Here is a 25,652-nt window from a genome sequence, read left to right as displayed (position 1 = left end):
TGCATTCAGATAAACTCTGCAGAGATTAATAATCCTGGGGGAGTTTGGGAATGGATAGATGGAATAGCTTACATGTATTCCCCCTCTGGAGGTATCCTCCCTCAGGCTCCTGTAAAATCATCCGCTGATTATAGGACCTTTGCTGCTCTGTCTCTCCTGGCACCTGACTTGCGACCTAAGCGCAAAGCCAGCTGGCAAGCCACTGCCATTCTGCTCTTAGGAACTGGAACTAGGAGAGAGTTCCTGTGAATGAGGAACCCGAGTGACTCTCTAGGAGGAAGCTGATCAGAAAGGCAGGAGGTGCACAGGTGTGTGGAGTGAGAGGGAGTGAGGAGGGCAACTGCCTGGGCTCCTGGTGGCTTCCAGGCCCTGGTGCCAATTGGCGTGAGGCTTGTGACGGGACATGTGGTGTGTCTGCAGATGCTCCCCAGCTCCAAGGGCTTCCGGTGGGGCTGCAATCACAGGACCCTGGCCACCCGGCCCCAACATGGACAGAGACGGACATGCAGCCCAGACGAGCCGATCACATTTGCTCTCCGAGGAATGTGGTTGGAGCTGAGTGTCCAGTGGCAGCACCTCATTCCTTTCCTCCTAAAGGCCTGGACGCCTCCTTTGTTTCTCTTGAGTAAGTTTCTACTGTTTGTAACCACACAAGCCTACTGGCATCTGCTCTTGTTATTCAAGTAAACTAGTTGGAGTGGCCTCTTTCCTCTCAACCAGAAAAGCCCCTAGAATATGTGAATCTCCAGCTGTGCGTCACTGATGCATCTTCGGATTCCTCTCCAGTCACTTTCCCTCCAGTTGCCGCCACACAGATGGCTTCTTGGATGTGCTGATGCTCTGCTATGGACGGGATAGAAGGCCTGGGCGATGGCCAAAACTCTCCCTTTGGGGCACCACCTCCAGAGGGACCAAGCCCTTGACCTCACCTGATGCGGCAGATGTAATGCTGCCTGGGAGAAATGTGGTTGGCCCTCTCTAGAAAAGAATCACCCTCTTCCCCAAACTGCCTCCCAGCCACGCTCACCCCCTTGCTACTTTTTGTGGGTGGAGCTCTAGGGCCCTGCAAATTCAACGTTTCTCCCTCCCTGCTGGTCAGGCCAACCTCCAGCTCAAACCCCGAGGCCACCACCACTCCCTGTACTAGTAGCTCAGCAGTGAGGGCTGAGTCCTAAACCGGGTGGGAAACAGTAATGATGACTCCCAGCCGGGGGCAGTTCCCCATCTATCACCTTGTTTGTTGTCCCTACCCAACCATCCCATGAGAGCAATGTCTCCATTTCCCAGATGAGGAGACAGGCTCAGAGAGGTTAACATTCCCAAGGTCACATATCTGGTTGGGGACGGAATCTAGATGCCGTTGAAAGGAAAAGGCCAGTGTGCATGAGGTACCAACACGGCCTTCACCTCCAGTGAGAGGGAAGTCTTTAAAGCGGTGATTACATCTCTTCTCCTCCTGCTCCGAGAAGCCAGGCCCCCGCAGGCGCTGAATCCGGCCTGACCCCTTTGGACATAAAGTGGGGCACAGGTTACTTGGCTGAGGGAGTGGCAGGTTTTCCCACCACACTTGAACTCTCTACTTCCCTCAGGACTGACAGATCCGTTGATGAAGCTGTCATGATATAAACAGTCGGTTTCATACTCTATCAGGTTTCCTGTTCCATCTTGCTCAAACCAGTTACCATTGGAGAGGATGTACTTCAGTCCCTCACCCACAGGCTGTTCCCTCTGCGCCCTCTACCCTGATGTCCTGAGAGTACACGTTGCTAATCTGATTGGTCGGACTCCAGGACATTCCCTGGGCCCTGCATCACCAGTGGCCAAGCTTACTCCATCTTAAAAGTCAGTGCACCTGTGCTCCCTGAGCGCCTGTTACAAGGTAAAGCCTGCCTTTGTGAGCAGGCACGACTAGGTTCTTCTTTCCTAGCTCTTCCATGTTGGTAACTAAGTGGGCAATCAAGCTGGAGGCAGCAGGGAGCTCCAATCATACCTTCAGCCCAACTTTGAATGCTCCAAAGCAGCTTTCCCTTTAGCTCAGCTATAAATTATTTTCCTGTTTATCTGGTGGTGTACCGGTAAATGTTTGACAACCAACTCTTTATGGAGGTTGGGAAGGGTGGAGAGGACAGGAACAACCCTGATTTGTACATTTGCCAATTTCCGTAGTGTAAATACTCTCATTGTGGCCAGTTTTAAGACATCAACGTGACACTATTAGGAAGGAATTAACATTAGCACAACGTTCTATAGTATTTCCACTCTACAGACACAAGAGCCATAAATAACTTCAAGTGTAGGTAATTGTAAAATGTAGCAAAATAATTAGGGAGTGCTGAATTTTGAATATTTATTACCTTAGTTTTAAATATAGTTTAATTGTAAGTTGATATAGTTTAATTTTTAACAATAGCTGTATTTAACAACCAGCTTACAAAATTCCTGAAAATGTAACCACTGGCTCTCATGAGCTGTTCAAGCTGGCTCCAGCACGCTACTCTGTTATTCCTCTGCGTAGGGTGTTCGCTCAGTTGGGACCCCATCCTGTTTTCATCTGCCAAGCATCCTTCTTTTTGGGGAACAGCCTCTTCCATTCCATTTCGTTCTGGAGGGGCTGACAATCACAGGACCTGCCTCCCCGACCATCCTGATAACAGGACCTGTGACCAAAGCCATGGGATGAAGGGATAGGTGACAGGGCTGGATGTGGGCATTCCTGGGACCTTGGCTGTGACACCATAATACCGTCAACCCCATTCTCACTTGGGAAATTGTGGGAAACAACTCAGCTGACCCCAAAACTATGTCCTACCAGTATTGAGCCTAATGTTTCCTTCTGATAGCTCACTAGGGCTTCCCCTGTACCTGCGCCCCGGGCCACGGGATAGCCTGGGTGAACCTTGACAGGCCTCAGTTCCAGTCCTGGCTCTGCCATTCCGTAGCTCTGTGCCCAGGAGCAGCAGGGGTGGCGGAGGGGGGTGGGTGTAAGCTACTTCACCTTTCAGAGCCCCTGTTCCCTCATCTGTAAAACGTGCCAAGAGCAGTTCCTATTTCACAAGGTTCGAGTGAGAATTAGATTGTTCACGTCAACTGCCTCCCTCTGTGCCCAGTATGCACTTAACTGGTGGCCAATTTTCAAGCCTGGAGAGATGGGAGCGGGGGCTATTGGGGCTCTGGAGAGGGAATGGGAAACAGGGCCCCACTGGACAGCTCTGTCTCCACCTGAGCTCTGCACTGGGTTTTCTTGATGCCTAGTTTATTCTCATTTATTCTCATTAAGAGTCTCTAGCTCCCCTCACTGCACTTGCCAGCCTGCAGTTTTCTAGAACAAGGGAGCCTCTCTTGTAACAACCAGCCTGGGGCAATGGGAATCTGGCTTCTTCCTGGAGAAGAATGGGTCTGGAATGCCCAGGGTGGGCAGACTCCCATGGGTAGAACAGAGGTTGCAAACTCTGGGGGACTGTCCAGCCTTTATATGTCCCGCATTGGGTTTTGGAAACACTGGAATTCATTGCTAAGATTTAGAACCCAGGAGCTTTTGCCTGACACTGGGCCCACACTCCTGGCTGGGCAGCAGTGGCTGGAACTGACCCCGCAGTCAGGCAGAAGCTCTGTGGCTTGCCAGCCTCCCCCTGGCTCCCGGCACCACGCCCAGGGTGTCCAGCTGGGCCTCACAGGCGTGCACATTTGCATCCTCAAGCTAGAGGTCGCTGCACAAACTTAGGGCCGAGTGTATGTAACCTCCAGGGCTCCCACCACCCCATCTACCCATCTATCAGCATCTGCACCCTTACACCGCAGATACAACCTCCCGCTATTACAGATAAACCATCTCTGCTTCCATCTAAAGCCAATCCCTCTACTGTAAACTAGACCCAACCCCGCTAGTTCACTCAAGGATACCATTCCAGCAATTCCTCATCTCTCTGAAACCGTGGGTTAAATCCATTTCACCTGCCTTCACTAATCAAGGTCGTTTTAAGACTTGCATGTCCTCCAAGCAGCACGAAGCCTAAACAGTAAGATTTTTGCCTGAGTTTTTGTCCAGAAACTTGGAATCAGCTGTGTCTAATTCGATCTGAGTGGGTTAAGACTGGATAGGACCACTGACCCTCTAACTGGGCCTGTGCCAGTGTCCGCTCAGTGACTTTTTGACATCAGAGGGCTAAAAACTCCACCCTCAGAACACGCAGAGGCCTGTAGCCGAGTCACACCCGAGCAGGACAATTACCACACCTTTTTCCAATCACCTCCCCATGCTCCCCACGCCTCAGGCCGCCCTGAGTCTTTATTCACTACCCCATAAATACCCCAGCCCCTTGCCTTGGGGGGTGGATCAGACCGGACCTGAGGCTTGTTCGCACAGCTTCTCATCTGGCTGTCTCGCAAGTCAGCCCTCTCTTCGCTGCAAACCTTGGCGTGTCAGCATTTGGCTTGCTGTGCGTCAAAGGAGCCTCTTCTACCTCGTCAGTTTTTCTCATTCTACTGGGTCATTCTCCATCAGACCACAAACGTCTGGTCATTTATCCCTTCTTAAAAAAACCATTCTCTCAACCCCGCTTACCCTGCCGGCTCCTGCTCAGATCTCAGCTTTCCTTGAAGCTAAACTCCCTAAAAAGTCATCTACACCCGCTGTCTCAAGCTCCTCTGCTTCCGTTCTCTCCCAAAACTACTCCAGTCAGGTGCGAACCCCCATCGCTCAACCACAACTGCTCTCGGCAAGATCACCGGTACTAAATCCACGTTGCTGAATCCAAAAGCGAATGCTCAGGCTCCTCTCACTTGGCAGAGCAGCATTATTTGTCAGAGCCGACGGCTTCGCCCCGCTACACCCCTTCTTAACCTGTCTTCTAAAATACCTGGCTCACTGCTTCCTCCTATTCATTCTCCAAACTTGACGGATTCTTTGCCTTTGATCTACTGTGCTGCTGGCATAGTGAGGGCACAAGGGAGTCTAGATGCCAAGCACCAAAACGTTACATTTGATGGAAGATTTTGTTCTATCAGCTACGTTATCCTTTGCCTGCTTCTGCGCTGAGCTCTTGCTCCTTCTGGCCATAGAGGCAGAACCTGGCAGAGGGGCGGCAGCCGCAGCGGGTGCCCCATAGGGGGACCCAGCAAGGGGGAAAGGGCAGAAATGCTGTACCATCGCTTCTCTCTTAGCTGGATTATTAATTCCCACAGCCTCCTAACTGCTTTCTCTGCGTCCTTCCTTACCCTGTTCTCAACATAGAGCAAGTCAGATCCTGTCACTCGTCAGCTGAAAACCCTCTAACTACTTCCCATCCCACTCAGAGTAAAACCCCAAGTCCTTACCATGGTTTGTAAGGTCCCACTCGAATGGACCCTCTCTGTACTCATCCCTACCGCTCTCCCCTCACTCCTGCTCCAGCCAGCTGGGCTCTCTGCTGACCCTCAAGCATCCCACCTTCAGCCTTTGCACCTGCCCTTCACCCTGAAACATGCCCCCAGGGTGGCACCTGGCTCTCGCCCTTAACCTTCGTCAAACCTTGTTTAGATGTTCCCTCTTCAAGAAACCCTGCTTTCCTCCTACCCTCGGGACCATCCTCATCTCTACTCTTTTTGTTTTCCCCTTAGCCTGTCATCTTCTGATACCATATTATGGTTTACTTATCTTTATTGTCTGCATCCCCCAGCCCCAAGAGCCTAGGAGGGTGCCTAGCACATAATATGCACTCAAATATTTCTTGACTACATGAATTTCTAGGAAGGACCGTGCCTTTGATCAGATTATCAAAGAGTTTTGTGCTCCAAAAACCATTTAAAAACTAAAAACATTTCCAAGGACTAAAGCTGTTTGAAACAAACTAACCCCTTGTTGCAGTCCTCAAAGATCCTTTCTGAGCACGGTCACAGCAACAGATGCAAATATATGTTGCCCTTGGCTTTTCCCAATCCCCCCACCCCGACTTGGCAGTGTTGGGGATCCCCTCCTCCCCTGAATGCTGGCTGGGCAGCAGCTTCCAGCCCCCGTGAGAGTGCTTCCCCAGCAGCAGCACAGACAGGAGAGAGACCATGAGCTTTACCACTCAAGTGGACACTGTATGTAGAGTATGTGCTGGGAGCAACGAGAACAGCAGTAAATACAGAACAAAAAATAACGATCTTTGAAATGACAACAAACGGGGCACATTATCTAAGAACTAACACCTAAGGAGGCCGCTGCTTAGGCTCTGGTGGGCAGCTCCTCAGGAGAGAGAGGCCGACTTCTTTCCAGGCTGCCTCGTCTTCAGGCCTCGTAACTTTTCATCTTTCAGCGCCTTCAAGAATTTATCTACAGGAGAGCAAAACAAACTTAGCTGTAGGAGAGATAAGGGCTTTTTCTAACACTTCCAAAGCAAGCTTATGGGAAGCAATTGTGTGCTCCCTACATGAGCCCCAAACCCATTATGACCCAAGGTGGGTGAGGGGAAAAAAACCCTAACAGCCAAAACTCGTCAAAGTGGAGAATAGGCGGTTGAGAAATCCAGGACTCAGAAAAGCCCAAGTATTCCAGGAGTTTTCTTCCCGAGGATGTGAGGAAGGAGACATTACAGGGTGCCTGATGAATTGGGGACCATTCCTATGGCCACATGGACCTAAACATGTCTGTTATTTCACAATAATGGGGATGGTCTTTCTAGAACCATCTGCCCTTTTCCAGTGGTCAAGGGCTAGCCTTAGCCAGACCAGGTGTTGGGAAAGACAAAATCTGTGGAACAGCCTATGGCTGTTTGGTCCTTCTGGGAGTAGAATATTCTACAGTGCAACTTGGTCCTTCTGGGAGTAGAATTGGGTTTAACAACTTTACTCTCTAACATCAAGGACTCAGTCTGCGCACTAGAGGAATCCTGCCCACATCAGCACACCTGGTCTGCTCTGGTCTGCCCAAGACTTCAGACCTTAGACCAGATGGCAGAGGCAAGGACCCTGGTGAAAGGGCGGCCAGGGGTCACAGGAGGCTACCTTCCAGCACTGAGAAATTGAGGATCCCAAAGCTCCTCAGTGAACATCCTTGGGCCTTCTGGGTCTTACACCGCCCCCTACAGATCAACTGACCCTCACCGACTTCCCCCTCCTCCCACTGAGGACCCCAGTTTAAGATAAACACTAAAAGTCAGGTCTCTAGAGACGGGGGCTGTGTGTCTCGGGGGGTGAAACTCCAGGGTGTTAGTATCACTGTGCAGGAGGCTTAAAGTTCAACTTGGGGGTTGTGATGGACAGAGTTCCAGGTTTAGAGGCTCAGAGTCCAGACTAACAAAAGGGCTCAGGACGGAGGGAGGTTGGAATTTGGGGCAAAAGGGTCCGTGAAGTCCAGATTTATGGTGAGCAAAGGAATCGGTTGAAATCCAGGATGGAGTGTCTGGGTTCTGGGGGATCGGTTTGGGATCAGGGATTCCTGGGAGCTGGAGTCTGAGCCCAAGGCCACACTGAGGGTGAGGGGCTCAGGGGGCATGGAGCCAAGGAGGGAGAAGAGGCAGGCTAAGGGTGGGCTCGGCCGAGGTTACACACAGCGCTGGGAGTCGAAGCCGTCCCCAGTGATGGTGAGCAGCTCCAGCTCCTTAATCCGGATCTCCAGCTCGCACAACTCCTCGGGGTGGGAGGCAGAGGCTAGCCGGGGTGTCATGGGGCCGGGGACCAGGGGCGAGGCAGCCACCTCGGGCCCCGGCGGTGGCGAGTAGAAGAAGCGCAGAGGCTCGTAGGGGATGGAGGCCAGGCCGGAGGGCCAGGGCGGGGGACAGTGCCGCTCACTGGGGGAACCCAGGCCGGGCGGCGGTGGCGGCAGGGGCGCTGGGGCCGGGAGCGCCTGGGGCAGAGGCTGGCCTCCAGCCGCCCCGCCCGCCGGCGCCCCTCCCGCCTTCAGCGGCACGAAGAGCTTCTTCCAGATGTTGAAGTCGCTGAGAGGGGACGAGGAGATGCCCCGGTCGTAGAGGGAAGGGAAGTAAAGGGGCGGGGCCGGCTGCTGGCTCATCGTGGGGCTCTGGCTGCCGCGCCGCCCCTTCGGCATCTTTTGAACGGGAGGATAAGTGGGAGGAACCCCGTGCCGGGAGACGCGAGCCCTGGCCCCGAGTCACCCGGGTTCTGAGGTTCCACAGGCCACGCCCCGAGGGAGAGCGGCCCCCACCCTTTCGCCCGGCCCCGCCCCAAACAGTCGAGATTCTAAAGCCCCGCTGTCCGCGCCCCAGAATATGGCCCCGCCCACCGACGCGCCCCTAGAGTGAGAAAGGCCAGCGGAGTAGCTGGAATGGGAAATCCCGCACGTGCGCCCTGATGTGCGGCCCGTCCCCTCCGGGCGCTTCCCCGCGCTTCCCCCACACCCTCGACGACAGCAGCTCCGGGTCCTCCAGATCCCGCCCCACGACTCCTCCTACCGCCCCTAAATTCCGCAAGCCTCACTCCCGAGCTATTGCACACCTGGCGCCTGCTCTCGCATCCCGTCATGACTTCATCCAAAAGTAGGAAGCTGGGAGCTGGTCAGAACTCCGAGAGAAAACTTTCTTCAGTCTTCCTCTCCTTTTATAGGGAGAAAAAAAATTCCTAGAAACTTGCCCCCTGCCCTAGCAGGCTTCCCTTACCACCCCTCATTGCAAAGAAGTTTAGGGACAGGAGTGTCTGACTTTTCATCCTCTACAACGGAAGAAGAGGGTAGATGGGAATGGCTGTTAGAGCCAACCCATGTTTCTACCAAATTTCCCAGTGTTGTGGACGATTCTGGAAAAAAGGGACCCTGGTATGGATTTGGAATAGATCTGAACTAGGTGTCTTCAATGAAATGTAGTTTAGTTCTCTTCCGAACATTCATTATTAGGAGCTAACAGGCAGTAAACGAACCACCAAAAGGAAATCCTGCAGAACGGCCCTCGAACAGCTCAGCTATTCTTTACGGTGACTTGGACATACTGTCCAAGGGACATGCCCAGCTCAAATATATGAGTAGCCTGTGCTAGTCATAGACTCAGGGTGAGTAAATTTCCTTGAAAAGTCTGCCTAATGATATTGATGTAAATGAACAAAGATGGGTGGGGGCCAGTTTAGACTGTTGGCCAGTCAAGATCTGAGTCAGTACCAGCTCCACTAGCAAATGCTGTGTGTGTGTGTGTGTGTGTGTGTGTTTGGCAGCAAAGCAGAGAGAGTCAGATATCCAAGGTGGACAAGTTGCTTGACTTCTAAGATGGGTTTCTGTAAAATAAAAATAAGAGAACCAGGCTGCCTCATAGGGTTGTTTGTGATGATCAGATGGAAGACAGAATAGTGTGTGTGAAGGGCTTGTAAACTTAGAAACTCTGTCCAAATGTAAGGAGCAGCAATCCCCACTGAGGGGCTTGTCTGAAGCTGAGAAGATTTTCTTTCTCACACTTACCTGTAAGCTCCTTGAGGGCAAGGGTCCAGCCCAAGGATCCTATAATACTGAGCATATAATAGGACTCAATAAATATTTGGACACTTTTAAAACAGTGTTATGTGTTGTGGGAACTGAAGGGGATCAGAATATACCACCCCCAAATATGCCACTTTGGCATAAGAATTATTTTAAGTTGGCAATTGAAAAAAGCAGACACAGGAGGAACTTTGTCCTCTCCTTTTCTGCCTAAAAGCAGGCCATAAATTTCCCTTTGTAAAGGTAACAAAATTTCCTTTGTAAAGAAAATAAATTTCCCTTAGTGAAGGTGTCCCCAACCCCCTCTCCCGTGCCAGGAAGAAGAGATGACTCTTATTACTGGAGATGGCACTAACTTGAGCCTGCATAACAAACCTTACCAAACAACCCTTATCTTCCATAAATTTCCCCCATATAATTACCTTCCCACTATTTACCTAGAAATCAAAATGCCTAGAAATCCAAACCCCTTTCCCTTTGCCTTATCATTTGTTCGCAATTTAACACCCTTTGTTGAAATGGTTTCTGAGCTCTCAAGCCTAAACACTTCTCTGGGTTTTCACTACTTTTCTGTAAGGCCCACAGATGCATACATAATAAATCTTTTCCCCTGTTAATCTGTCTTTTGCTACTTTAATTCTCATGACCCAGCTACTGAACCTAAGGGAGTAGAGGAAAAGTTTTTTTTTTTCCATTCCTACAGTAGTAGGAACCATAGTGGTGGTAAGAACCAGGGTTTGGGACTCAGACCTGGGACCGAGCCCTGGATCCACTATGTATTTGGCTGTGTAGGTTACACCTTTCTGAACCTGTTTTTCATCTATATAATGGGAATAGTAATGGTACCTAATTGCTTGGATTAGCAAGATTAAATGAGACAATCTAAGTACCTGGCCATAATACCTACTCAGTAAATGTTAGCTCTTGTTATTACATATTGAAGATCCTTAGAATGGAAAGAGATTTTGCATTATGTTTTTTATAGTTTATTTTTATTAAACTATATTATTTACTGCTACTCATATTATTAAATAATAATAAAATAATATGATTAAATAATATTATTAAACTATTATTTTTAATTAATTAATTAATTAATTTTTGGCTGCGTTGGGTCTCTGTTGCTGCGCACGGGCTTTCTCTAGTTGCAGCGAGTGGGGACTACTCTTCGTTGTGGTGCGCGGGCTTCTCATTGCGGTGGCTTCTCTTGTTGCGGAGCATGAGCTCTAGAGCACGGGCTCAGTAGTTGTGGTGCACAGGTTGCTCCGCGGCATGTGGGATCTTCCCGGACCAGGGCTCGAACCCGTGTCCCCAGCATTGGCACACAGATTCTTAACTACTGCGCCACCAGGGAAGACCACATTATGTTTTTTAAATGATGTGATATAATCACATGTTTTTACTTGTATTTATCCATTCAAAGAGAAAAGGCTTCCAGATGGTTTTTCTTAACCCCAAGATAATCTAAACAGATTTGATACTGGATGGCTTGCTTATAACACAGTTGTATTAGACAATGGGTTAAAAAGGTTGTTTCCTCTAACAACCACACTAAAGAAAACTCAGGCACCACAATGAACAAACACTGAGATAAACCCCAGTTTGGAGGTGAAGTCCATATGGGGTCATAACAAACCATGGTAGTTAAGGCAAAACCCTACCGATTATTTCTGCAAACAAAGGTCCGGGAAATTCAAGTTGCTAATGAAAAGATAGAGCAGGCTTGCATCCATTTTAAACAGAACTTTTCTCTCCCTGGGGTCTAAAGCTCTTGTATCACCTGCCTCTTCCCCAAAATCTCCATTAAGTGCCATCCTGTTGGGACTTGAGGGATACAATTCCTAACACCCCTGTCCCCTGCCTGCATTTGGAACCAACTGAGAAAGACACACACAAGTCCTTTTTTGCTGATAAAGGTCAGCTGGAGGATGCTGCTATCGGTCTGGCAGCCAGGTGGGCTTACTGATACTGCACCTCTCAGGTGAGCTCACCCACCCAGCGCAAGGCCCTCTGGGAAAACCACTGGCCTTGTGTGCAGGGAAAGGGCCTTTACTGGCACAGTGAAGAGCTGGCCAAGAACCAACCTGGTCCTTTCTCCAAACTCACTAAGCAGTGCAGTCCTTCCTCCACTCTCTGGAGAAGAAGGGCCAGGAGGGTCACTCTTAAGAATCATGACACAGTGGGATGTAAGTTCCTCCCAACACTCTGATTTAAATTTTCTATTTAACCCAGGCTGCCTCACTGCAGTTGGGGTTTGTAATTTTCCATTGCCACAGCCCTCTCCAGAAGGTCCTGGGAGTACCTGGGGTGCTGTTCGCCCAGTTCCCTCCATCATGGGACTGTAGGAGATGGTACAGGAAGCCCCCCCCCCGGGAGTCCCCTTCCCCTCCATCAATCTAACTCTGCATCTAGACACACTGCTGGCCGTCACACCTTCACTAGGGTCTCCGCCTCTTGAGGGGTGTGTCACGATTTGCCATGCCTGCCTTGGCTCCGGGTGGCTTTCAGGGACATGCAGTGTTTGTGGCTTGGAATACAACAGAGTTTTTTATGAAGAGAATGTTTGTGTCCCACCCAAATTCATATGCTGAAATCCTAACTCCCAGTGGGAGGGTATTAGGAAGTGGTTAGGTCATGAAGAAAGAGCCCTCATGAATGGGATGAGTGACCTTAGAAAAGAGAGCTCCCTTGCCCTTTCCGCCACATGAGGACACAGGACACAGCCACCTATGAACCAGGAAGTGGGGGTCTCACCAGACACTAAATACACTGGAGCTGTGATCTTGGACTTCCCAGCCTCCAGAACTATGAGAAAAAAATGTTTGTTGTTTAAGCCACCCAGTCTATGGTATTTTTGTTATAGCAGCCTGAACCAACTGAGACAAGAGTCGTGTTTGAATCAGGACCCCTCGTGACTCTGCGAAAGTCATGCTACCTCCCTGACCCTCCACTTTCTGACCTATAAAATGAAGATAATATCTACGTCACAAGGTTGATGTATTTGGTGAAAATATGTATAAGCAGTACCTGGGACACATCACGGGTGCTCAAGGAGGTGTGACTATGATTAGTATTCAGTTACACATGGATTCCTTAATTCACCATTAGGTCCTGGTGAATTGATGAGAAAAATGGAGCAGGGGATCCCTCCTCGAAAATCAAACCCACTCCAGATTGAAAAGCCCTACACCCTAGAAGCTGATTCCCTGTTGTCCTGCTGAAGACAGTGGTAGTGAAACCGCAGAATGCGTTTCGGGACTTAGTAGAGCATAGGTTCTCCTGTCTCGGCACAGAAGTCAGTGAGAGGCAGAGTGACAGGTAAGGAAAGAGTTTATTAGTAAAGGACGCTTGTGAGAAATACAAGCTGGTAGGCAAGGGAGTGCCACCCTGAGAACTTAGTGGACTACCGTTTTATAATCAAAGGAAGAGTGGGGAGGGGGAGAAGAACACCTTCTTCCTCATTCTTGAGTAGACATCAAGCTTCCATTATTAGCTCCTCCCCCACAGCAGGGCGGGGTGGAGGGGGGTTTCTTGTCCCTACATAGTCAACCCGGAACTGTCATGGTGCTATGGAAATGAGCAAAAAGGTGGTAATATATAGTAAGATATGGTAAATCATCTCAGGTTTCAGTATAATGTCACCTTTCTCCTATATTTCTGCTCTTAGTACAAGCAGAAAAAGCCCCTTCTCAAGGATCATTAACTTGCTGACTTCAATGGGCGTGATGTAGGATTCATTCCACAATTGTTTTATTGTTTGGGGGCATGTCTCATGCTTCTGTGGCATGGTTTTGTTGCCAAGCAAGTCTGTGTGGTTTTGTTGCTAGGCAAGCCTGCCTGGTTTTGTTGCTAAGCAAGCCTGCTTTCTTGAGTGATCATAAACTTACAGGAGTCTTCCATACTGTTCTCTCTATTTAAGATCCCCATTGGGATGAACTATTTAATCACTTACTTTGTCCCTTTACTCTGTCCCTATAGTAGTAAACACATAAAGAGAGGCTACTGTGTGCCAGGTACTTGTCTTCACTAATTTCATCTTTCTAACAACCCCTAGAAGTAGGTGTTGTTATCCCCATTTTCCAGATGAGAAAACTGAGGCACACAAGGTTAAGTAACTTACCTGAGGTCCTGTGGTTGGTTAGCGTCAGAGCTAGTGTTCCACACAGGCAGGCTGGCTCCAGTGCTCGGTCTCTTCACCACTCCCTGCTACAGCCTCCCAACAGTTCTCTCAGCCCTCAGGCAAGGCCACCTTCCTGCCCTCTGGCTTCCCGTCCTCTTCCTGGCAGGGGGCTGGCTCTAACTGGAAGTTGTTTGTGCCACAGTTCAAGGGCCCAGCTATTCTGGGAAGCATGGAACAGTCTTTTCTTTATTACTCATTTGAAGTAACCATTGTGTTGGTCTGAACCTGGGGGTGGGTAGGGAGCAGGCATTCCCACCTCCCTTCCCAGCACCCACGATTTCAAGAAAGTTTCTAAAAAATGCAGCCCAGCCCTTATTCTTGTTTCTCTTGGTGGATGTGTTCCTCTGCATTTGCAGAGTAAGTACAGTTTTTAATAAACTGAAGCCTGGGAGGTAGATTCCCTGACATGGAGAGTACAGGGGTTTGGAAGATAAGAGCTGAGTCTAAGTCCCATCAACCGGCATGAACTAGCTATGCAACCTTGGGGGAAATAATTGTCACTAACACTTATTGTCCACTTACAGTAACACTTATAGGGGTAGGTCTGTCAGAATTTTCTGTTCGCAAGCAACAGAGGTTGATATTGAGGATTTACACAGAGGTCTGTGAGACAGCTCATGGAATTAAAAGCTTAAGAATTAGGTTTAGGGCTTCCCTGGTGGCGCAGTGGTTGGGAACCTGCCTGCCAGTGCAGGGGACATGGGTTCAAGCCCTGTTCCGGGAAGATTCCACATGCCCCGGAGCAACTAAGCCCGGGTGCCTCAACTACTGAGCCTGTGCTCTAGAGCTTGAGAGCCACAACTACTGAGCCCACGAGCCACAACTACTGCAGCCTGCGCGCCTAGAGCCCTGCTCCACAGCACGAGAAGCCAGGACAATGAGAAGCCCGCGCACCGCAACGAAGAGTAGCCCCTGCTCACCTCAACTAGAGAAAGCCTGCGCACAGCAGTAAACACCCAACACAGCCAAATATAAAAACAAATAAATAAATAAATTTATTAAAACAAAAAGAATTAGGTTTAGAAGGTGCAGAGACTTGGGCAACTTTTGGGATCCAGGTAGGAGGAAGGAATCAATAGTCTGTTCAGTGTGGCCAATGGGGTGGTAGATGCTATTGGCTGGTTATTCTCAATGACTGTTTTTAATCCTTTTCCCTTGCTGCCTTCCCCTACAGAGGCTGGAAACTCTGCCAGCCCCCTTGCAGCTAGGGGTAGCCATGAGACACAGTTCCAGTCAGAAGACATGAAGAAGATACCTGGGAGCTTTCTGGGAAAGATTGCACTTTCCTGATAAGAGGGACAGAAACAACTGAAGCTTTCGCCTCATCTCCTTTGCCTGCCTAGAACCCAGATGCAATGCTGGCACTTCTGCAGTCACTTTGTGATCAGGAGGGAAAGACCAAAAATAGCACAAATATCCCAGCCCAGACATCACTGAGCAGCTAAAACAACACTAGTGGCTGCCCACCTCCAGATTGTTTATGCAAGAAAACCAGACTCTATCTGATTAAACTACTCTAAATTGGGTTTTCTGTTACTTGTACCCTTCCTGAGACTCACAGCTTCAACCAAAAAATTTTTATCAACCCTTGCATAATTCAAGACTCAAATTCCTGGAGAGAACATGCCTGTCTTTTGGCTAGAGGAGGGCAGACCACCTTTATTAACAGTTCCACCAAGACTGCACTTAAAGGGTGAAAGTAATTCCCCAAAAGGTAATTATGGCTCTGTTACAAGAGGGGAGGAGGAGAGATGCCGAGTGGCTAAAAATCAAATGTCCTTTACTGTAGGTACCACTGTTACAAATGATGACGATACAGAGGCTCAGAGTGGTGAGATAGTATGCTCAAGACCTCAGAGCTAGCCAGTGATAGAGGCATAAAAAGGACTCTTTACAACTATGCTGCATATGTACGGCTTTTAAGTAAAGGTCTGTTGCAGCGGGGTTTTACTGTAAACCTAAACTAAAAAAAAAAATCTCAAAGCTACTTTATTCACATAATATACACATTATTTCCATTCCAATTTTTAGTGTACTCTTAACTGCTTCCTATAGCTCAGGGAGGAAGGGGTTTAGTTAGCAACTGTCAGTTAACCCTTCTCACTAGTAGTTATCTTCGTCAGGGATGTCTGGTTGCAAAGAACAGAAACTTTCTCAAACTAGTTCAAGCAACTAAACTAGTTCAAGCAATCTTACTGAATCCAAGGGCGAGTCACCTGGGCCCCACCATCCCACTCAGTGAAATGGGCAGGGACTGTAGTTTGTAAACACTCTGATGGGTTTGGGTATAGGCAATACTATTGCATAGTTACTGAAAAAAATTAAATGAACTCATATAAATACAGTGCCTAGACTAGTGCTGGCACACGGTAAGCCCTCAAGTTGTGACCCACTATGCTCCCTGTTCAAAAATTTGGAGCCGGTCCCATTTTGTCTACCCTAGTAGAGTTTACAAATTACAAATTACAATGCTAAGTTCCAGTTCTGGCCATAGCACCATAAGCCAACACTGCTCACATACAGAATCAGCATGCTGGGGTTGGCTAACTTGCATATGGCCGATAATAGCAAGGGTGGGTATAGCAGCAACCCCAGGGGAGCTGATCACAGAAAGGAAGCTCCCTACTCCACAATCAGAGTCTTGAGTTTCCCAGGTCAGTGCACTCGCCCCCTGTAGGGTTCATGCTGTCCTGCCCCCTCTCCCAGAGGCTCTGGACTCCCCAGCTTACCTACAAGGGATCCTTGTAGACACTGACTTGGAAGTTAAGTACTGTGGTCATTTATTTTATTCCAAAACAACATGTGCCTATGAACAGGAAGCTTTACATTTATTTAGATAAATAAACAGTTTATGGTGAATAATCCTCTAAGAAAATATTAAAGATCATCTCTGGTCAGCTTCTACTTTGGTCAAAGCCAGAGGTTAGTAAAACACTGTGGTTCCCTGTAGATTCTGAGACCCCTGTAGCTTCCACAACCCTGTGCTCCATGTAACCTACGTTTTTATTATAGTCCACTTCCCACCTGCTGGACACTACAGCTGCATGACCTCAAGCCTCACAACAATTCTCTGAGGTAGGTGCAGGAAGCCAGAGCTCAGAGGTGTTCAGAAAACTTGTCCACGGACTTCCCTGGTGGTCCAGTGGTTAAGACTTCACCTTCCAATGCAGGGGGTGTGGGTTCGATCCCTGGTCCGGGAGCTAAGATCCCACATGCCTCACGGCCAAAAAACCAAAAGATAAAACAGAAGCAGTATTGTAACAAATTCAATAAAGACTTTAAAAATGGTCCATATAAAAAAAAAATCTTTAAACAAGATAAATAAAATAAACAAAAAACTTGTCCAGAGACATAGCCAATTAGTGGAAGAGACAGGATCAGAATCGAGGTTCCCAAAGACGAACTCCATGCTACTATCCTGAAACAAAATATTTATAAGAATCAGTGGGCCTTTTGAAACAGACTGGCAAACACAGTGTTTTGAAATTACCTCCTGTTTCCAGAAAGGCCTAACTAGGTAGGTAAAGCTCACACCACTGGGTAATCTGTCAGTAAAAAACAACTGTACTTAATATTTTCCTTTCTAAGAAAAAGCAGGAATCGATTCCTTCAAAGCACAAGGCACGAGGGTCCCATTCCAGGTTTCTTTCTGGAGTCAGACTGGAGTACATTCAGAGCAGTACATTTAGAGCAGCTGAGTCGCTGACCTGGGGAATTGAGTGGGCATCCTAAACTTGCCAACGTATTAACTTGGTGACCTTGAGCAATTCAGCTAACTTCCCCAGATGAAGTTTCCTCTTAAGCAAAGTGAGATGATGACAGTACAGATAAAAATACTCTGTAATGACCTATACGGGAAAAGAATCTAAAAGAGTGGATATAAGTATATGTATAACTGATTCGCGTTGCTGTACAGCAGAAACTAACACAACATTGTAAATCAGCTATACTCTAATAAAAATTAATTTAAAAAACTACGTGTAAAACACGACGCATAGAATCTCACACTAGAAAGAACCCTTCATCTCAGTGCACGGCATGTCAGTACAACCCCCAGTCAGCTCTGCGCCTTCTCAGCACATCAGGATCCCTTAGAGGGAACTGTTAGCATTAGTCAACATCTGTTTGGAAGGAGCAAGACCAATGTGAGCTAGTAGACTTTCAATATTGTTGAGGGACTTACAATGTGCAGATAAATAATCTGGCCCTGCTGAGGGTTCAAACTCTCAAGGGGTCCAAAGTCCAAAACATGTGGGCTGGCAGGCTCTTACTTTATCAGGACACACACTGCATGATGTTAAGTCATGGGGCCAACTGCAAGGACACAAAAGCAGACCCGTACCTCGAAGCTCAGTACTTCCCAAAGTTGGACACTAGGCCAGTATCCTTCAGGACATACTATGAGTTCCACTTATCTACCCACTGGGTGTACCTTGCATCTATAGCTCATCCCCCAAAAGAGACGATCCAATGGGGTTATCACCACCCAATACTGAACCCAAGACTATTGACTCTCCAACTCATCTGGCCTTTGCAGTATTGCCTCCGGGTCCAGACATCTAACCCTTCGTCTATGGTATCAGTCATAGCAACTATCTGCAGAAAGAAACCTCGAAGCTTAAGGCCATTTATATGACCCTTGCTGATTGACTCCCAGCAGCCCTCTCCCCAGCTCCCCATTTAGCAACACCCAGATTCTGCCTTAGAGAATTACTCCCTTCTCAATGTACTCTGGCCCCAAAGTGGGCACGAGACCCAAGAAAGCAGTCAGACAGTCTCACCCTGGCATCTGAATCTTGAAAGAGAATTCTGGAACGGCCCAACTCCTGGCTTTTTTTTTTAATCTCTCTGACTGACTCTTCTGCCCTCCTCTTCCACTTTTAAGGGTGCGTGTGATTACATTTGTTTCACCTTCTCCCTATTTTATTTTATTTTTATTATTTTTTTAATAGCTCTTTATTGGAGTATAATTGCTTCACAATACCGTGTTAGTTTCTGTTGCACAACAAAGCAAATCAGCCATATGAATACACATGTCCCCATATCCCCTTCCTCTTGAGCCTCCCTCCCATCCTCCCTATCCCACCCCTCTAGGTCATCCCAAAGCACCGAGCCAATCTCCCTGTGCTATGCTGCTGCTTCCCACCAGCCATTTTACGTTTGGTAGTGTATGTATGTCGATGCTACTTTCACTTCGCCTCAGCTTCCCCCTCCCACCCCATGTTATCAATTCCATTCTCTATGTCTAACTCTTTATTCCTGCCCTGCAACTAGGTTGATCAGTATCCCCCCCCCCTTTTTTTTAGATTCCATATATATGCGTTAGCGTACGGTATTTGTTTTTCTCTTTCTGACTTACTTCACTCTGTATGACAGACTCTAGGTCCATCCACCTCACTACAAATAATTCAATTTCGTTTCTTTTTATGGCTGAGTAATATTCCATTGTATATATGTGCCACATCTTCTTCCATCCATCTGTTGATGGGCATCTGGGTTGGTTCCATGTCCTGGCTATTGTAAATAGAGCTGCAATGAACATTGTGGTGCATGTCTCTTTTCTTTAAATTTATTTTATTTATTTATTTTTGGCTGCTTTGGGTCCTCATTGCTGCACACGGGCTTTCTCTAGTTGTGGTGAGCAGGGGCTACTCTTCGTTGTGGTGCGCAGGCTTCTCATTTCAGTGGCTTCTCTTGTTGAGGAGCACGGACTCTAGGCGCATTGGCTTCAGTAGTTGTGGCATGTGGGCTCCAGAGTACAGGCTGAGTAGTTGTGGCACACAGGCTCAGTTGCTCCGCGGCATGTGGGATCCTCCCAGACCAGGGCTTGAACCCATGTGCCCTGGATTGGCAGGCAGATTCTTAACCACTGCGCCACCAGGGAAGCCCCATGTCTCTTTCTGAATTATGGTTTTCTCAGGGTATATACCTAACAGTGGGATTGCTGGGTCATATGGTAGTTCTATTTTTAGTTTTTTAAGGAACCTCCATACTGTTTTCCATAGTGGCTGTATCAATTTACATTCCCACCAACAGTGTAGGAGGGTTCCCTTTTCACCACACCCTTTCCAGCATTTATTGTTTCTAGCTTTTTTGATAATGGCCATTCTGACTGGCATGAAGTGATTACCTCATTGTAGTTTTGATTTGCATTTCTCTAATAATTAGTGATGTTGAGCATCTTTTCATGTGCCTCTTGGCCATCTGTATGTCTTCCTTGGTGAAATGTCTATTTAGGTCTTCTGCCCATTTTTAAATTGGATTGTTTGTTTTTTTGATATTGAGCTCCATGAGCTGTTTGTATATTTTGGAGATTAATCCTTTGTCTGTTGTTTCATTTGCAAATATTTTCTCCCATTCTGAGGGTTGTCTTTTTGTCTTGTTTATGGTTTCCTTTGCTGTGCAAAAGCTTTTAAGTTTAATTAAGTCCCATTTGTTTATTTTTGTTTTTATTTCTGTTACTCTAGGAGGTGGGTCAAAAAAAGGATCTTGCTGTGGTTTTTGTCAGAGTGTTTTTCCTATGTTTTCCTCTAAAAGTTTTATAGTGTCTGGTCTTACATTTAAGTCTTTAATCCATTTGGAGTTTATTTTTGTGTATGGTGTTATGTAGTGTTGTAATTTCATTCTTTTAAGTGTAGCTGTCCAGTTTTCCCAGCACCACTTATTGAAGAGGCTGCCTGTGTACTCTTGCCTCCTTTGTGGTAAATTAGGTGCCCATATGTGTGTGGGGTTATCTCTGGGCATTCTATCCTGTACCATTGATCTATATTTCTGTTTTTGTGTCAGTACCATACTGTCTTGATTACTGTAGCTTTGTGGTATAATTTGAAGTCAGGGAGCCTGATTCCTCCAGCTCCGTTTTTCTTTCTCAAGATTGCTTTGGCTATTCGGGGTCTTTTGTGTTTCCATACGAATTGTAAGATTTTTTGTTCTAATTCTGTGAAGAATGCCATTGGTGGTTTGATAGGGATTGCACTGAATCTGTAGATTGCTTTGGGTAGTATAGTCATTTTCACAATGTTGATTCTTCCAATCCAAGAACATGGTATATCTCTCCATCAGTTTATGTCATTTTGGGTTTCTTTCCTCAGTGTTTTATAGTTTTCTGAGTACAAGTCTTTCACCTCCTTAGGCAGGTTTATTCTTAGGTATTTTACTCTTTTTGTTGCAATGGTGAATGGGAGTGTTTCCTTAATTTCTCTTTCTGATTTTTCGTTGTTGGTGTATAAGAATACCAGAGATTTCTGTGCATTAATTTTGTATCCTGCAACCTTACCAAATTCATTGATTAGTTCTAGTAGTTTTCTGGTGGCATCTTTAGGATTTTCTATGTGTAGTATCATGTCATTGGCAAATAGTGACAGTTTTACTTCTTCTTTTCCAATTTGTATTCCTTTTATTTCTTTTTCTTCTCTGATTGCCGTGGCTAGGACTTCCAAAACTATGTTGAATAAGAGTGGCGAGAGTGGACATCCTTGTCTTGTTCCTGATTCTAGTGGAAATGCTTTCAGTTTTTCACCATTGAGTATGATGCTCACTGTGGGTTTGTCATATATGGCCTTTATTATGTTGAGGTAGGTTCCCTCTATGCCCATTTTCTGGAGAGTTTTTATGATAAATTGGTGTTGAATTTTGTCAAAAGCTTTTTCTGCATCTATTGAGATGATCACTTGGGTTCTTTCTGTTGTCTTTTTATTTTTAAAAAATTTTTATTAGAGTATAGTTCATTTGCAATGTTGTGTTAGTTTCAGGTGTACAGCAGAGTGAATCAGTTATACAGATACATATATCCACTCCTTTTTAGATTCTTTTCCCATATAGGCCATTACAGAGTGTTGAGTAGAGTTCCCTGTGCTATATAGTAGGTCCTTATTAGTTACCTATTTTATATATAATAGTGTGTATATGTCAATCCCAATCTCCCAATTTATCCCTCCCCCCTCCTTACACCCTGATAACCATAAGTTTGTTTTCTACATCTGTGACTCAATTTCTGTTTTGTAGATAAACTCATTTGTACCATTTTTAGCTTTCACATATAAGCGATATCATATGATATTTGTCTTTCTCTATCTGACTTACTCCACTCAATATGACAATCTCTAGGTCCATCCATGTTGCTGCAGATGACATTATTTCATTCTTTTTTATGGCTGAGTAATAATTCCATTGAATATATGTACCACAAGGGATTTTTTTTTTAAGATTTGGTGAAGAAAACTTCCAAAGAGATGGGCTTTAATTTCTTTATGAAGTGGGGTCCAGCACATCTATTGAGTGAGTTAGGGCAGAAGTTGGGTGAAGTGGAGAATATTTGAAATAATGTTGTTAAGGATGAAAGACTTGGATATGCAAACAATGATGCAAATCAGGGGTCCTAGAACTACAGACCATGTGCGAATCTTTTTTTCTTTTAACATCTTTATTGGAGTATAATTGCTTTACAATGGTGTGTTACTTTCTGCTGTATAACAAAGTGAATCAGCTATACATATACATATATCCCCATATCGCCTCCCTTTTGCGTCTCCCTCCCACCCCTCTAGGTGGACACAAAGCACCAAGGTGAACTCCTTGTGTTATGTGGCTGCTTCCCACTAGCTATCTATTTTACATTTGGTAGTGTATATATGTCCATGCCATGCTGTCACTTCATCCCAGCTTACCCTTCCCCTCCCTGTGTCCTCAAGTCCATTCTCTATGTCTGTGTCTTTATTCCTGTCCTGCCCTAGGTTCCAGGTGCTTCAGAGCCAATTTTTTTTTTTTTTTTTTTTTAGATTCCATATATATGTGTTAGCATACGGTATTTGTTTTTCTTTTCTGACTTACTCTGTATGACAGTCTCTATGTCCATCCACCTCACTACAAATAAATCAATATCGTTTCTTTTTATGACTGAGTAATATTCCACTGTGTATATGTGCCATATCTTCTTTATCCATTCATTTGTCAATGGACACTTAGGTTGCTTCCATGTCCTGGGTATTGTAAGTAGAGCTGCAATGAACATTGTGGTACATGACTCTTTTTGAACTATGGTTTTCTCAGGGTATATGCCCAGTAGTGGGATTGCTGGGTTGTATGGTAGTTCTACTTTTAGTTTTTTAAGGAACCTCCATACTGTTCTCTATAGTGGCTGTATCAATTTACATTCCCACCAACAGTGCAAGCGGGTTCCCTTTTCTCCACACCCTTGCCAGCATTTATTGTTTGTAGATTTTTTGATGATGGCCATTCTGACTGGTGTGAGGTGAAACCTCATTGTTGTTCTGATTTGCATTTCTCTAATGACTACTGATGTTGAGCATCCTTTCATGTGTTTGTTGGCAATCTGTATATTTACTTGGGAGAAATGTCTATTTAGGTCTTCTGTGCATTTTTCGATTGGGTTGTTTGTTTTTTTGATATTGAGCTGCATGAGCTGCTTGTATATTTTGGAGATTAATCCTTTGTCAGTTGCTTCATTTGCAAATATTTTCTCCCTTTCTGAGGGTTGTCTTTTCATCATTTATGGTTTCCTTTGCTGTGCAAAAGCTTTTAAGTTTCATTAGGTCCCATTTGTTATTTTTATTTTTATTTCCATTTCTCTAGGAGGTGGGTCAAAAAGGATGGTGCTGTGATTTATGTCATAGAGTGTTCTGCCTATGTTTTCCTCTAAGAGTTTTATAGTGTCTGGCCTTACATTTAGGTCTTTAATCCATTTTGAGTTTATTTTTGTGTATGGTGTAAGGGAGTGTTCTAATTTAATTCTTTTACATGTAGCTGTCCAGTTTTCCCAGCACCACTTCTTGAAAAGGCTGTCTTTTCTTCATTGTATATTCTTGTCTTCTTTATCAAAGATAAGGTGACCATGTGTGCATGGGTTTACCTCTGGGTTTCTCTCCTGTTCCATTGATCTATATTTCTGTTTTTGTGCCAGTACCATACTGTCTTGATTACTGTAGCTTTGTAGTATAGTCTGAAGTCAGGGAGCCTGATTCCTCCGGCTCCATTTCTTTCTCAAGATTGCTTTGGCTATTCGGGGTCCTTTGTGTTTCCATACAAATTGTGAAATTTTTTGTTCTAGTTCTGTGAAAAATGCCATTGGTAGTTTGATAGGGATTGCATTGAATCTGTAGATTGCTTTGGGTAGTCATTTTCACAATATTCATTCTTCCAATCCAAGACTATGGTATATCTCTCCATTTGTTTGTATCATCTTTAATTTCTTTCATCAGTGTCTTATAGTTTTCTGCATACAGGTCTTTTGTCTCCTTAGGTAGGTTTATTCCTAGGTATTTTATTATTTTTTGTTGCAATGGTAAATGGGAGTGTTTCCTTAATTTCTCTTTCAGATTTTTCATCATTAGTGTATAGGAATGCAAGATATTTCTGAGCATTGATTTTGTATCCTACTACTTTACCAAACTCATTGATTAGCTCTTGTAGTTTTCTGGTAGCATCTTTAGGATACTCTATGTATAGTATCATGTCATCTGCAAACAGTGAGAGTTTTACTTCTTCTTTTATGATTTGGATTCCTTTTATTTCTTTTTCTTCTCTGATTGCCGTGGCTAGGACTTCCAAAACTATGTTGAATAATAGTGGTGAGAGTGGACATCCTTGCCTTGTTCCTGATCTTAGAGGAAATGCTTTCAGTTTTTCACCATTGAGGACTATGTTGGCTCTGGGTTTGTCATATATAGCCTTTATTATGTTGAGGTAAGTTCCCTCTATGCCTACTTTCTGGAGGGTTTTTATCATAAATGGGTGTTGAATTTTGTCAAAAGCTTTTTCTGCATCTACTGAGATGATCATTTGGTTTTCCTCCTTCAATTTGTTAATATGGTTTATAACATTGATTGATTTGTATATATTGAAGAATCCTTGCATTCCTGGGATAAACCCCACTTGATCATAATGTATGGTCCATTTAATGTGCTGTTGGATTCTGTTTGCTAGTATTTTGTTGAGGATTTTTACATCTATGTTCATCAGTGATATTGGCCTGTAGTTTTCTTTTTTTGTGACATCTTCGTCTGGTTTTGGTATCCGGGTGATGGTGGCCTCGTAGAATGAGTTTGGGAGTATTCCTCCCTCTGCTATATTTTGGAAGAGTTTGAGAAGGATAGGTGTTAGCTATTCTCTAAATGTTTGATAGAATTCACCTCTGAAGCCATCTGGTCCTGAACTTTTGTTTGTTTTAAGAGTTTTAATTACCATTTCTTACTTGTGATTGGTCTGTTTATATCTTCTAATTCTTCCTGGTTCAGTCTTGGAAAATTGTACCTTTCCAAGAATTTGTCCATTTCTTCGTGGTTGTCCATTTTATTGGCATATAGTTGTTTGTAGTAGTCTCTTATAAGTCTTTGTATTTCTGCAGTGTCAGTTGTGATTTCTCCTTTTTCATTTCTAATTTTATTGATTTGCACCCTCTCCCTTTTTTTCTTGATGAGTCTGGCTAAGGGTTTATCAATTTCGTTTATCTTCTCAAAGAATCAGCTTTTAGTTTTATTGATCTTTGCTGTTGTTTTCTTCATTTCTATTTCATTTATTTTTGCTCTGATCTTCATGATTTCTTTCCTTCTACTGACTTTGGGTTTTCTTTGTTCTTCTTTCTCTAGCTGTTTTAAGTGTAGGGTTAGATTGTTTATTTGAGATTTTTCTTGTTTCTTGAGGTGAGATTGAATTGCTATAAACTTCCCTCTTAGAACTGTTTTTGCTGTGTCCCATAGGTTTTGGGTCATTGTGTTTTCATTGTCATTTGTTTCTATGTATTTTTTTATTTCTTCTTTAATTTCTTCAATGATCTCTTGGTTATTTAGTAGTGCACTGTTTAGCCTCCATGTATTTGTGTTTTTTACAGTTTTTTTCCTGTAGCTGATTGCCAATCTTATAGTGTTGTGGTCAGAAAAGATGCTTGATATGATTTCAATTTTCTTAAATTTTCTGAGGCTTGACTTGTGACCCGGGATGTGATCTATCCTGGAGAATGTTCCATGTGCACTTGAGAAGATAGTGTATTCTGCCAGTTTTCGGTGGAATGTTGTACAAATATCTATTAGATCTATCTGGTGTATTGTGTCATTTAAACTTTTGTTTTGTTATTTATTTTCT

The 25,652-nt window shown here is 45.3% G+C and overlaps 1 protein-coding gene across 5 annotated transcripts; it reads right to left on the bottom strand.

The window, feature by feature from the left end:
- Positions 1-6,036: 6,036 nt before the first annotated feature.
- LOC309606565 (uncharacterized protein C11orf91) lies at positions 6,037-20,212 on the bottom strand. 5 transcript variants are annotated; one of them, XR_014231927.1, is made up of 3 exons: positions 13,497-20,212; positions 8,413-8,511; positions 6,037-6,292 (listed from the first exon to the last, which is right to left on the bottom strand). XR_014231927.1 is itself a non-coding variant. In XM_082343893.1 (2 exons), exons 1-2 carry the CDS (start codon positions 8,003-8,005, stop codon positions 6,207-6,209), a joined length of 582 nt encoding a protein of 193 aa, XP_082200019.1. In that variant the 5' UTR covers positions 8,006-8,393; the 3' UTR covers positions 6,037-6,206. The 5 variants fall into 5 exon arrangements, 1 of the variants encoding a protein (XP_082200019.1); XR_014231928.1 differs by having other exon boundaries at positions 16,715-20,212; XM_082343893.1 differs by lacking the exons at positions 8,413-8,511; positions 13,497-20,212 and adding an exon at positions 7,510-8,393.
- Positions 20,213-25,652: the final 5,440 nt, after the last annotated feature.

This window comes from Balaenoptera borealis (genome assembly GCF_965194805.1).
Source record: "Balaenoptera borealis genome assembly, chromosome: 11".
Lineage (NCBI taxonomy): Eukaryota > Metazoa > Chordata > Mammalia > Artiodactyla > Balaenopteridae > Balaenoptera > Balaenoptera borealis.
The sequence above is the reverse complement of the archived record's forward strand: the minus strand, read 5'-3'. Positions and strand labels throughout refer to the sequence as shown.